Here is a 12,951-nt window from a genome sequence, read left to right as displayed (position 1 = left end):
TTTATAAAACAATTTGTAAATAGCAATTGTACATAACCAACTGATTGGTTGGATTCTGACCGTTCATTAACCATAGTGGTACTGATAACTGATTGTAGCTCGGGTTATCAACAACAGTCTATGTGCTCATGTGCATACTTACTTTAGTTGAACGAAAGCATTTGAAAAACATGGTACATGTACGGCTGCTTGTAATGATGCATATATTGATCATTTATAGCACATTTGGTGCAGTAAGAAGGCCCATTAACATACGGGTATTGGAAGGAAATAGTTGTGACACTCCTCAAGTTATCGGTGGAAAGTGCATGAATATATCTTTATGTGATCCAGCTTTTGTGCACTCCATAGCCTATCAAGAGCATACCCCGGTGTGTCAACAAAATGCCTTCTACAGAGTGATTTGCTGTCAACCGTTTCTTGATTTTTGCGAAAATAGTAAACAATTTCAAATCATGCACGGCATTGAAGCAGAACCTGGAATGTTTCCCCACCTTGCTAGATTAGGGTTGAAAAGTGAAGAGGATGGGATTGCTTGGACATGCAGTGCGAATATTATTTCCGAACGATTTCTCCTTACCGCTGCGCATTGCAATCCGGTGAACATTGCGGGACTCGGTTGTGCTGAATCGATGCAATGCGATCAACAAAATACTGTAAAGGTATAAACTTGTAGTTTATTTTACGAAGTAGAAAATGTGGCCAATTATTTTTTTTTTCTTCAGAGCTTCATCTCGAACCCAAAATATAAAACATCTTTTAAATATCATGATATTGCTTTGGTGGAACTAGAACAAAATATAAGGTTTAACAAACGTGTGCTTCCAATTTGTCCATACATCAGTAAGACTGATTTGCATGAGAGCGAAGATCTTGTTATTGCTGGATGGGGTGCTACAGAAAGTAAGTAAATAAATATATAAATAAATAAATAAATAAATGAATAACATTAATTTGATAGCATGGTGATGGGAGTTTCAGGGATTATGATGATTTTGGCACTCTTTCTTGACACTTTAAGAAAGTCGAAAAGATAATTCTGTATCCAAAAAGGATACGGTAGAGTTCACTTCCCATCACATAATGATCACTTCTCGTAGAAAAAACCCAACAAGTGTCAAAAAATTACCAGAACTGCTGAAAACTCCAGTAATACAATGGAAAGAGTTTGTTTCATTGTTTTCATAATAGAATGGCAGCCACATCAACGCTGACACCTTATATGTTTAACCATTTTCCGACTTAGCGACCTTTTTAAACAGTTCCTAAGACAATTTATTGGAACACTGTCTTCACACAGAGTTGAGGATACTATTTACCTATCCTACTGCATAACATCCATTATCTTGAAAAATCTTACAAAACCAGGTATAAATGAAAGAAAAAACCTAACATATACGAGATCCACTGAAAGAAGTTTAGCCTTTATTTTTAACAAAATGACCGGTTAACCTGCCAATGCTGGCCAATATGGTGCTGGCATTGAATTATTAAAGTTACCAGTCAATGATGTTAAATCATCGGCATTAATTGACAATTCATGTGCACGGGTAGGATTTTTTTACACATGATTTTCAACACGACTAAAGCTGGATTGAGTTTGACAGTTCTTTGTTATGTGTTGAAAATCATGTGTTGAAACTGAAATTTCATTTTGAAGCAAATAAACCATTTCGCAACTGTTGAAAAACATCTTGGATGTGGTGAATAACAATGTTTACATTTGAAACTGACTTTGAAATCCCTGTAAGTCTCTAATTCTAGAACTCTAATTATAACAATTCATGAAATGGCTAAATTCGTTTCGGTATCTACCTGATGTTTTGCACTAGCATTGCCAGAGCATATCCACATCGATTTGTGATATTCCAATATGTAGTTTGAGTAGCTAAGTTAAGGAAAAACAGGGGATTTTTCATGTTGATAAATTCTTTATTAGTATCATTATTACTATTACTGTGCTTAAAATTGGAGGTGTATAATTAATCCTTCATGGCAGATTTTTCATTAATAATTGACTTTTACGAGATTCTTGCATAGTGAAATAATCTATTTCTTGACAAAACGACCTAAATGAATATTCTGGATTGCTGATGACATCCTAGACTTAAGTAATATCTCGCAACTGGATATTTGTACGCTTTCATGGCAAGCCCGCCCCTTAAGTGAAATGTTGAAGCATGTTTAATGAGGTTGTACATTTTAGGTCACTTTCAATCACCTCGATTAATGTTTGCTACTGTACGGACCGTGCTGCAGAATGACTGCAAAGATCATTATGCATCATTATTGAAGGCATCCCCGAACAAAAAACTCCATCAAGGAATAACCGATGAAATGTACTGTGCGCAGGGAGCTTTGGTAGATAATGTTACTGAATACATCGATGCGTGCAGTGGAGATTCAGGTGGACCATTGCAAACAAAACAGAATAACAATCTATATTTGATTGGAGTGATATCGACGGGATTCGGCTGCGGATCATCTTCACCAGGGTTATACACACGTGTTGCATCCTATTTTGGTTGGATCAAGGAAACGGTTAGTGCTACTAGGGATAACTAAAGTGTGAATCAGCATCTCAACATCTTCTGCAACTCAATAATCAAATAAAGCTTATAATAAAATTTGTCATAATGGTACATATACGGCTACACATTTATTTAGTTTTTTCGCAGGAATCGGAATGTATAAATTATTCGTAACTTCATAGTCATAACATTACACATGGGGCAGGTTTTTCAACTGTGTCTTCTTTTAGCATTATTATACCAACGTACATTATGTCTTTGATAGCTTGAATAATATTTAATGCATCGAGAGTTGATGAGAATCGATCTCATGTTTCTAGCTTTCAGGCTCTTCCATTGGTACCGGTACTGCTTTCGCACAACGAAAACATCCTCTAACACACTTTTTAAGTGACCTTATTTTATAGATGACTTGTTCCTAATGGCAAACAGAAAAATATATGTGTTTTTTTAATGCTTATGCTATTTTTAATGCTTTCATGCTATCTGTTGAACAATTACCTGCATCAGATTAAAACACATCGCAATCAGAGCCATTCCGAGCAATAGATAGACCGCACAAAGAATGAAACTTATTTCCATTTTGGTATCTCCTTTGGTTTGTAGCTGTGGGATAAAATGACATGTTGTAGTAATAAACACCTTTAGAAACCTCTGACCAGTGCATTTTTTTCATATTCGTACGCAGTTTTGGCATAGTCTCTTAGTTAATATATCTAGTATATCTGGTATATATCTAGTAAATAAATTAATTAATGATTAAATAATTAATTAAATAAATAAATAAATAAATAAATAAATGAATAAATAAATAAATAAATAAATAAATAAATAAAAAAATAAAAAAATAAAAAAATAAATAAATAAATAAATAAATAAACAAATAACGAAATAAATAAATGTATTATTCATTTAATAAAATAACTGATACATAAATTGAGCCGGTCTCGTAGTACAGTCGTCAATTCGTACGACTTAACAACATGCCCGTCATGGGTTCAATCCCCAAATAGACCGCGCCGCCATACGTAGGACTGACTATCCTGTTATGGGGGGGGGGGGGGGGAATCAATTAGTCACTGAAAGCCAAAGCCCACAAGTGGGTACAGGCAGGCCTTGACCGACATCGGTTGTTGAGCAAAAAAAAAAAATACATAAATAAATACAAAAAAATAAATGTATAAAAAAAGAAAAATTAAATTTCTTACGCAACTATGTTTCAACCCCTTTATATTCCCATTGACGATGTCGTACTACCTTATCTTTTGGTATGTAAACGATTCGTTTAATTGTATCAAAAGATCGATCTGATAACTCATAAAATTTCAACATAACCAATCATCAAGAACAAATACTTTTTCCTCAAATTGAGAGCTTTAAGTCTTTTTTATTTATTCTAAGGAAGCATATCTTATCAATAAATTTAAACGCATTCAATCAAAGCGTTTCACCGACTACATTTGGTATTCTCCAACTAGGATATAGGTAAGTAAGGATCAGAGAGAGATTGACTGTCAAACTGAGTGGATGTGCCTTCCTCGTGCTCCTGATTTTATACGCTGTTTTACCGTGTTATTTCTGGAATTTCAACATTTGCAACAGTGGTGCTGCTGAGTTGTTCGTACTGGCTAGTGCGTGCCTTCGATTAATATAAAGCTGCTTCTGTTTATTCAACATTTTTGCCGAGAAAGTGTTTGGCTTCGTTTCTGCTCCTGTCACTCATCAGATTGTGCTGAGTCATCGTTATGCAGTGCTCAACCTGCAATGCACCCACCGATAGTGCTAATTCGGTGTCCTGTGCCGGTGTTTGTGGTTCCAAGCATCACACCCATTGCACGGGGTTGTCCCGTGATTCTACTCGTGAGCTTGGGCGTAATAATCAATTGTTGTGGTTGTGCAAAACATGTCACGAGTTTCGCATTGGCACAAATTCACTTCTCACAAGTGAGATAGCAGCCCTACTCGAATTGGTGAAAGCAGATATTCTCACCACAATTGACTCATCTCTCTCTTCTCTTAGATCGGCTATCAAGAGCGATTTGCTTCCTGAGATCCTCGCTCTCGTTGATAAGCGAGCGCTAACACCCATATTAGCTAAGCCGTCTGTTAGCAACGCATCGCGATCGCACACATCCACTAATGTATCGTCGCTCAATGCCACAAATACATCCAGAACGACTAAAACAGCTTCCGCTCGCCGTACATTTACTAACTCAACGGAGCTCACTGATGATATCCAAGCTGCGAACGATACCAACACTGTGGATGATTCTGACAACTGTAACCACTACAATCATCGTACTAAGCCGACTAGTGATGTTAGTGCTGGAAACTATCGAACAAATACACAAGCATCTTCTGATCCTGTTTTGAACCAAAACACCACCAACACGGGCATAGCCGAGAAAGTATGGTTATACTTCACGAACATCAAATCGCATGTCTCGGCTGATGATATGCGTGTGTGGCTTAAAGCTGTGCTACCAACGGACGATATTAATGTTTACCGTCTCACGAAAAAGGGTGTGAACCTGGACTCGATGTCCTTCATATCGTTCAAAGTGAGTGTTCCTAAATCTCTTAAGGAGCTTGCGCTGCAGTCTACTATTTGGCCAGTTTCACTTACTGTTCAGGAGTTTGTTGCTCGTGGCCTACCAAAGCAACGTGTACATGAAAGGGCTCGATTTGACCCTTCTGAGCTTATTTCGCATCGTACAAATAGTGAAAATTGCTCTTCAGCTGTGCCAAAAACTACCGCTCATCCGGATCATTTTTTGGAACATCGATCGCCACCCCCACAGCGCGTGATTCTATCACCATCCCAGATGACCGAGATCCTAGAGGCTATTCAACTGGAGTTTCCTCCCACACCGCCTCAGTTATCACCGGGGGTGGGGCTTCAATCACAATCCAATCTCAGCAACACGAACCGCTCACCACAGATCAGCCCGTTTGCCAAACGGATAGCTCACAATTAATAGACCCATTTGTGATATATTACCAAAATGTTCGAGGCCTTCGCACCAAATACAATGAATTGCGCCTTTCTGCGAATGAATCAGGGTTTGAAATGCTTGCCCTTACTGAAACCTGGTTAAATGAATCGATTCCATCCAACATGGTCCTTGATAGTGATGCCTACAACATATACCGCTGTGATCGAAGCAGGTTAAACAACGAACGTTCGCGTGGGGGTGGTGTGCTACTTGCATGTTCCGTTCGATATCCTTCTGTGGCACTTAACATTAATCAACCCACGCTTGAAGCTTTATGTATACGTGTTTCTTTTTCTAAGTTTCGTCTTTATGTGGGGATTGTTTATGTGCCACCGTATTTGAGCAGCGACCGCAACTATTTGGAATCCCTTTCTGCTTTCATCAGTGATGCATATATGCAAATGAAACCGAATGATCATCTTATCCTTCTGGGTGACTTCAATCAACCTGCGTTAGAGTGGTCGCTTTCTACCGCTGTAAGGCCAGATTCATCTTCAGCTATAAGACATTATGTGCCACTTATTTCTTCGAATACATCCAGTTCCTGCTTTTTGGATATGTTAAACCTGCATGAACTCTATCAGCTGAACGGGGTGCATAACCATTTAAATCATTATTTGGACCTGGTGCTCTCCAACTCTGCTGCAGCTGCTTGTTGTTCTGTGTATCCTGCTTCGTCACTGCTCCTGCCCCAGGATGCCCATCATCCTGCTCTAGAAATTGCGTTACCGTCTTCTTTATTTAGGGCTAGTAGGGTTATGAATGTATTACCTTCTGCTCCTAATTCATTGAGAGTTCGTTATAATTTTCGGCTCACAGACTATCGTAAACTTAATTCAATTCTATCTCGTTCCGACTGGTCTTTTTTTTATCAATGTACATCGGTCGACGAGGCTGTCCAATCGTTTAATGCTTTGTTAACCTCTGCACTCCTTTCATGTACACCTATTTTTCGTTCCCCTCCTAATCCTCCCTGGTCCAATCGTACTCTTCGCAACCTGAAAAAGGATAGAATGAAATATCTTAGGAGGTATCGTCTGAACCGATCTGCTTTCAACTTTCGTTTATTTAAGTACGCTGCCTCTGCGCATCGACTATACAACAGGGCTTGTTTTGAGGCCTATTCGAGTAGACTGCAATCGCGTTTCCGTTCTGATCCAGCATCCTTCTGGCAATTTGTTAGGATTCGAAGAGGGTGCAATACGTTACCTAATGAAATGGTACTTGATTCTCGAACTGCCTCTACGCCTGTTGAGATCTGTGAGCTATTCTCTGCACATTTTTCCCAAATGTTTGAGCCACCGGTTAGTGACCCTAACCTTATTGAGGGTGGGCTACTCTACACGCCAGAGAACTTAATTAATCTCTCCGATATTTCGGTTAGCTCTGAAACAGTTGTACAGGTGTTATTTGGGTTGAAACGTTCTTTTACTCCTGGTCCAGATGGCATTCCTGCCTCTGTTTTAATAAACTGTAAGGACGTGCTTGCTCCACACCTTGCTAAAATTTTCAACCTTTCACTTTCTCTTGGGGTTTTTCCTGCTCTTTGGAAATCCTGTTGGCTTTTTCCGGTACACAAAAAGGGATGCCGTAGCATTGTTTCTAATTATCGTGGGATAACCCAAACTTGCGCCACAGCCAAAACTTTTGAGCTATGTATCCTTCCAACCATACTTCATAGTTGTAGTTCAGCTATTAGCCCTAAACAGCATGGGTTTATGCCTGGTAGGTCTACTTCAACTAATCTCATGTCTTTTATTTCCAATATTTTTAGATCTTTTGAGGCCGGTACCCAACTTGATGCAATATACACCGACTTTCATGCTGCTTTTGATAGTTTGCCTCACTCTTTATTATTAGCTAAATTGTCTAAACTTGGTTTTGGTGATGGCATTATTAGCTGGCTGTCCTCATATTTAAGTAATCGATCATGCAGGGTTAATGTTTCAGGCTTGTTTTATTGGTGGCTTATTACTTTCTGCTACTGATGCTCCTGATTTACTCTCGTCCATCTCGCTGTATGTTCCCTCTCGTTCTCTTCGTCCACGTGATCCTCTGTCAATTGAAACACGTCATACTCTTTATACTTTCAATGACCCTCTTCTGTCCTGTTTCAGGTTGTTTAACCACTTTTACTATCTCTTTGATTTCGACTGCTCTCTTAACTCTTTCCGTAACCGTATTTTTTCTTCCAATTCCCTTTAATTATTCTCCTTAGTTTTCTATTACTCTCTTTTTTTTTGTTTTTGTTAAGTTTATGATAGTCTCTACGCTCTACTCTTGTTTTTTTTCTTTTCTTTTTTGCTAGGTCAAGACTAGGTTAGTTAGGCTTAGTTTTTCATGAATTATTTTGTTTATTTGTTAGTATTAAATTAGTTTTAAGTCTATTATATTTAGCCTTGATGGCGGATATTGTATGAAATAAATGAAATGAAATGAAATGATAAAATAGACTCGAACTAGTCTATACATGACATGGCCGTAAATAAGGGAATTGACAACAGTTGAAAGATCTTTTAGCAAGTGTTAGTGGATTATCCACTGAGAACAGATTGAGAATAGATTATCTACTGATCGAGCTGGAAAATTGACGTATTTGCAAGGACATAACTTTCCCAAATGTTTGTATAGATTCAAAAATGTTAACAAATTCTGAAGTTAAATACTACATTCATACAAAAGATACGTTTATACTGATTTACTTTACAACGGCCAAGCCGTATTGCTAATATAAAACAAAGATGCTTTTTGCAACTTTTGCAGATGCTTTTGCAGATGTACTGACGCTATCCTCGAATGGTGATACAAGTGAGTGATGGGTCGTACCAAAGTGGGTTTATTATACAGGTGGGCTTATCCCGAACAATTTGACAGCCGTGCTGTAGAAAAATGAAAACGAAATGACAGGAGGGGATTCGATCATTTGTTGATGTATGCGTGTGAATTCGAATGGCTGTTTTGGTTGATGTGTCGTAGTATGGGTGAAAAACTACGTATCACAATCGAATCCCCTCCTGTCATTCGTTCGTCCAATATGGCCTTCCCGCCAAACCTATAAGCCCACCTAGTCCCTATACCCACTTTGGGTCGTACTATTCATTTCACGACCCGACGTACATCAGTAGGTGCGAGAAAACATAAGCGACCCGCGGAATTGTTGCTCCAACTGAACCTACTTGTACCTTTTTGGTCGACCCGTACGACACCTGGATGGATGGCTCCAACCCGGTAGGTTTAGGTCGACCTGCCCATCACTAATGCTTAAGCACTATCGGTTGGAAATAGTAGCACTGCTGTCTTCTATATTCTTCATTTATCCGTAGAGGTGGCAACCAGATTTACACACGTAAGTTGGCAACCGGCATACCCGGGTATTCCACACGTTTTGATGCAAAAAATTAACGATTTTCATAGGTAAACAATGCTTTCTATGGGGCCCTTCACGATTCTAGTCAGTTTTTTGTATGGAGTTTGACAGTTGGAGGCTGAAATCATGTAAACACTCCATACAAAACCACACAAAAAACTAGCCTGCAATTTTCAGTCTAGATTATTCTAGCCTCAAAGCTAGAATTAGATTCGAGTACCTGCTCGAAAACACGGTGTTGTTTACATTTATCCCAAGGTGCATTAAAGAGTTCTGGTGATGGAATCTAGAATCAAAATGTATGTAGTCCAGGTGGTCTCATAGTTTGTTTTTTAAAACCAAATTTGAATATCACTTTTTGACAGGGTGAGCGAAAACTTTTGTTCAAACAAGCTTTCTGGAGGCTTGACAAATACACAAAACACTCTTAAAATCTTCATTCAGAAGTAGAAGCGATAAAAATCAGCCTTCTAAATTCATACACCGTGGGATAAGCCCACCTGTATATTATACTCACTTAGATAGCTGCTTTAAAACTGCTATACAATGCAAACAGTTGACAGGCTGAAATTTCAGCGTACGCACTTACAACGGAAAGGGTCCCTATATTTTAATGCTGCAAGCAAGTAAAGCCGACCATATATTCTCTTCTATTTCATTTATTCATTAAGTTTTTTCATTTTATTGTAAAAATAACGGTCAAATTGAAATTTGGAATCGGTTGAATTTGACTCGAAATTAAGCACAATACGAAAAGAGGAAGAAGAGAAACGTCATTCTTCATACAAAATGTATGGAATACCCAGGTATGCTGGGTGCCAAGTTACGTGGTAAAGTTAAAAAAAATCAAAATAAAATACTTACAGGCTGTTTAAAATTACAACTTATGCACCAAAAAATCATAAATTAAAAGTTGGGAGGCTACGGAAAATTTCAGGTCAATAAAAGCAATGAATCAAAAGTGATTTCAGTTTAAAGTTTAAAAAAATACCCGGGTATCCGGTTGTCAACTTAAAGGTTAAGGTATGTTCTACTGGAATCATTCCAGTGGAATCAAACTGGAATCAAACTATGTGCATCCATGCTTGTTAACATGTCCACTTCAAATTCCAAAATCACTTCAAATTCCGTTTTAATACCGTTATTGGCTTGCTCACGATAGAGTACGTCGATGTAATATGGCCAGGTCAACAACAATTCGCCAGGATACTCAGTCCCTGGCTGCAGCCTCCCATCCAAGTAGACACCCGATCTCCAATATGTCTCGCTTCTCCTGATCCAGCCATCGAGTTCGTTGTGCTCCTTTGCGCCTTATGCCGAACTGAGGATCGCTATCGAACACCTTCTTGGTGGGGCATGAGTCCGGCATCCTCATAACATGTCCCAGCCATCATATCCTGCCAGCCAGTTGTCGCCGTCAACTAATACACTGCTTCCCAGATGAACTGAGTCTCTGGCAAGCAGGTACTCCGTCTTCGTCGCATGGATTTTCAATCCAATTATTGCTACTATGCGTTTAAGTTGCGTGTACACCTCATAAACCTTTGCTATTGTCCTGCCGATGATGTCGATTTCATACGTGAAGCCAAGAAATTGGATAGATTGGTAGAGGATCGTGCCACGGATGTCGTTGTCTAGCCCCGCTCTTCGAATGACACCTTCCAGGACGATTTTGAAGAGCAAACAGGAGAATCCGTCGAATTACCTCAGACCCCTGGTAGATTCAAATGATTCCGACATCAAGTTCGACACTTTCATCTTGCACTGTATCCCGTTCATTGTGGCCTCTAATAGCCGGATCAACTTCCCAGGAAAATGGTACCGCTGCATGATGTTCCGTAGTTCATACCGGTCTATGGCGTCGGTGGCCGCCTTGAGGTGGATGAACAGGTGGTCCGTAGGGGTCTGCCGCTCTCGGCACTTCTGGAGGATCTGCCGTAGAGTGAAAATTTTGACGGTGGTAGATTTGCCTCCAACAAACCCTGCTTTGTAGCTGCCGATAAAATTTGTAGCAAGGGGTGAAAGTCTGCAGAAAAAGATCTGGGACAGGATCTTGTAGGCGGCATTAAGGACCGTGATGGCTCCAAAATTCGAGCAAATCAGCCTGTCGTTTTTTTGTATACTGGGTGATTTTTTTCTTAGTTTTTATAGAGACCTTGAGCCAATTGGCCTCATTGGCCTCTTCCAATTAATTGATTAATTCTATACTTAAAATCTATCATTCTTCTTTGCAAGCCATTTGTGGCTTGCAGTTACCTTATACCGGGTAGTCTCGGTTTACTTAAAGCTTTCCGTTGATTTAATTTTTTGTTACAAATGTGGTTTTGGTTAAAGTTGTTTATAAAGGTTAGTGATAGTGGTTAGTTTACGCTGGCAATCGCTGTCTGGTGAGAGGATGGTGTCGATGCTGTGGTCCAACTTGCAGGTGATGCGTTCTGCAGTATAACCATGGCATTCTGTTAAGATATGACGGACGGTGATGTAGACGCCATAGAAACTGCATAGTGGTGGGCTTGATTTTTGTAATAAAAAGGTGTGGGTGAGCCGGGTGTGTCCTATCCGAAGTCGTGATATGATTCCCTGGTCTTGGTGCGATGGATGGTCTTTCCATGGTGGTGTTGTGGTCTAAATGGTTCTCAGGAAAGAGCGACCGCTGCTAACCCAATAATCATTCTAGCTATTGGCGAAGATGGTTTTGCTAAGGTGAATGAAATTACGCCGTGGAAGAGTGTTATGGCAGCAGGGCAGGTTATTACGTCCTGCGTTGGCTAGTCGGTCTGCTCTTCCGTTTCCCTGGATACCTGTGTGACCAGGAATCCAATATACTGGGTGAATAACACTCAGCTTCCATTCCTTCGGTAGTTCCTCCTGCTCCCAGTCTTTCACGATCAGCTGATGCATTTAGACGGTAAGCCTCTCCGACTCTATATTCAAGAGCTCGGCCACCAGTCCATCACTGCCATCAGACTTATTGCTCTTAAGCTGCAATCTCATCCAGAGATGGCGGGGGCACCTCGTAGTCTGCGGCGATGCTGTCGCTGGTGTTACTGCTGTGCTCTTGCTGTGGTGGTTGCCTTGTACTGCCACTTGCGCCAGCCACTCCTGCCTCTGCTCCATTCAGGTGTCCTTCGAAGTAGCACTTCCACCTTTCGATCTCCGTCAGGAGATTTCCTTCCGCATCCCGGCACATTGTGTAGCCATGTCATTGATACCAATTACTTCCAATATACAAAAACTGTCATTAGCTGTTGCGCCATTGAAAATTTACCCAGGAAAATATTGTTTTTACCATGTAAATACCCGTAGATTTTTCCCGAAAGCCAGAAATATCAGAATTTTCTGCACGAATCTTATAAAATAACTGATAAAGTGTATTAAAGTACTAAATTAAATTAACAACTCCGAGTGATCTAAAGCATTTTGCAAAAAAAAAGTGAAATTCGACTTACGCGAATATTTGAGATACGGGGATTCCTCGGTAACGCACAAACCGCGTAACTCGGGAACAGACTGTAGTTCGCCGGGCATTAGGCCATAGGCAAACACACATTTAATGGCAGTTCCAAGGTCGAATTTCTATAGTTTACTCGTTACCCCTTTACTCGTACTCGTCCATGGTTTAAGACGATAAATAACCAGGAATTTAAATAAGGTTTTCTCGCCAACTGGCGTCGAACGTGGGTGAAGTAAACGCTTACAAAAACATCACCACGTTATCTTTGAAGTAATTTTCAATTGTGAAGGCAACTATAATATTATTGTGGATGGAGCTGGTTCTTCTTCTTCTATTTGGTGTAACGTCCGACGCGGAAATGCCGGCCTGTACAGGCTTTGAAGACTAAATTCATTATCACACAGCCGGATAGTCAATCCTTGCTACGGGGAGACGGTCCATTCTAGGTTATCGAGTCGTACGAGTTGATGACTGTACCACGGGACCGGGGGGGCGTATTATGTTATGTGCATTTAATTTATTGTTGTACAATGTGTTTGTATTCGTATCTATGTTTATTGAGTCATCTGGAAATCTCAAGCCTATATTACAATACAGGTAGTT

The 12,951-nt window shown here is 39.8% G+C and overlaps 3 protein-coding genes across 6 annotated transcripts in view; 2 read left to right on the top strand and 1 right to left on the bottom strand.

Annotated features, from left to right (window-relative positions):
• Window positions 1–113: 113 nt before the first annotated feature.
• LOC1278509 (CLIP domain-containing serine protease C9) lies at window positions 114–2,642 on the top strand. The gene is made up of 3 exons (XM_061651140.1): window positions 114–662; window positions 726–903; window positions 2,207–2,642. The coding sequence occupies exons 1-3, from the start codon at window positions 129–131 to the stop codon at window positions 2,563–2,565; spliced, it is 1,071 nt and encodes a 356-aa protein (XP_061507124.1). The 5' UTR covers window positions 114–128; the 3' UTR covers window positions 2,566–2,642.
• Window positions 2,623–12,951, bottom strand: part of LOC1278511 (potassium channel subfamily K member 18) — a 34,398-nt gene continuing 24,069 nt past the window's right edge. For all 4 annotated transcript variants that reach the window (XM_061651136.1, XM_061651138.1, XM_061651137.1 and 1 more), the window contains 2 exons: window positions 3,033–3,137; window positions 2,623–2,949 (listed from right to left, as the gene is read on the bottom strand). In XM_061651136.1, the coding sequence (XP_061507120.1) occupies window positions 2,848–2,949; window positions 3,033–3,137 (207 nt within the window). In that variant the 3' untranslated portion in view covers window positions 2,623–2,847. The remainder of the gene's footprint in view (window positions 2,950–3,032; window positions 3,138–12,951) is intronic.
• LOC133392158 (uncharacterized) lies at window positions 3,421–6,524 on the top strand. The gene is made up of 2 exons (XM_061651141.1): window positions 3,421–4,475; window positions 4,552–6,524. The coding sequence occupies exons 1-2, from the start codon at window positions 4,435–4,437 to the stop codon at window positions 5,507–5,509; spliced, it is 999 nt and encodes a 332-aa protein (XP_061507125.1). The 5' UTR covers window positions 3,421–4,434; the 3' UTR covers window positions 5,510–6,524.

This window comes from Anopheles gambiae, chromosome 2 (assembly GCF_943734735.2).
Source record: "Anopheles gambiae chromosome 2, idAnoGambNW_F1_1, whole genome shotgun sequence".
Taxonomy (NCBI): domain Eukaryota; kingdom Metazoa; phylum Arthropoda; class Insecta; order Diptera; family Culicidae; genus Anopheles; species Anopheles gambiae.
The sequence above is the reverse complement of the archived record's forward strand: the minus strand, read 5'-3'. Positions and strand labels throughout refer to the sequence as shown.

What these genes read in the sequence shown, in the direction of transcription:
- LOC1278509 (XM_061651140.1), top strand. Translation starts at nt 129, where the DNA reads ATGTGCATACTTACTTTAGTTGAACGAAAGCATTTGAAAAACATGGTA. An exon ending in ATCAACAAAATACTGTAAAG is followed by an intron (nt 663 to 725) that starts GTATAAACTTGT and finishes TTTTTTCTTCAG; the next exon opens with AGCTTCATCTCGAACCCAAA. An exon ending in TGGATGGGGTGCTACAGAAA is followed by an intron (nt 904 to 2,206) that starts GTAAGTAAATAA and finishes TGTACATTTTAG; the next exon opens with GTCACTTTCAATCACCTCGA.
- LOC133392158 (XM_061651141.1), top strand. Translation starts at nt 4,435, where the DNA reads ATGTCACGAGTTTCGCATTGGCACAAATTCACTTCTCACAA. An exon ending in CACAAATTCACTTCTCACAA is followed by an intron (nt 4,476 to 4,551) that starts GTGAGATAGCAG and finishes CTCTTCTCTTAG; the next exon opens with ATCGGCTATCAAGAGCGATT.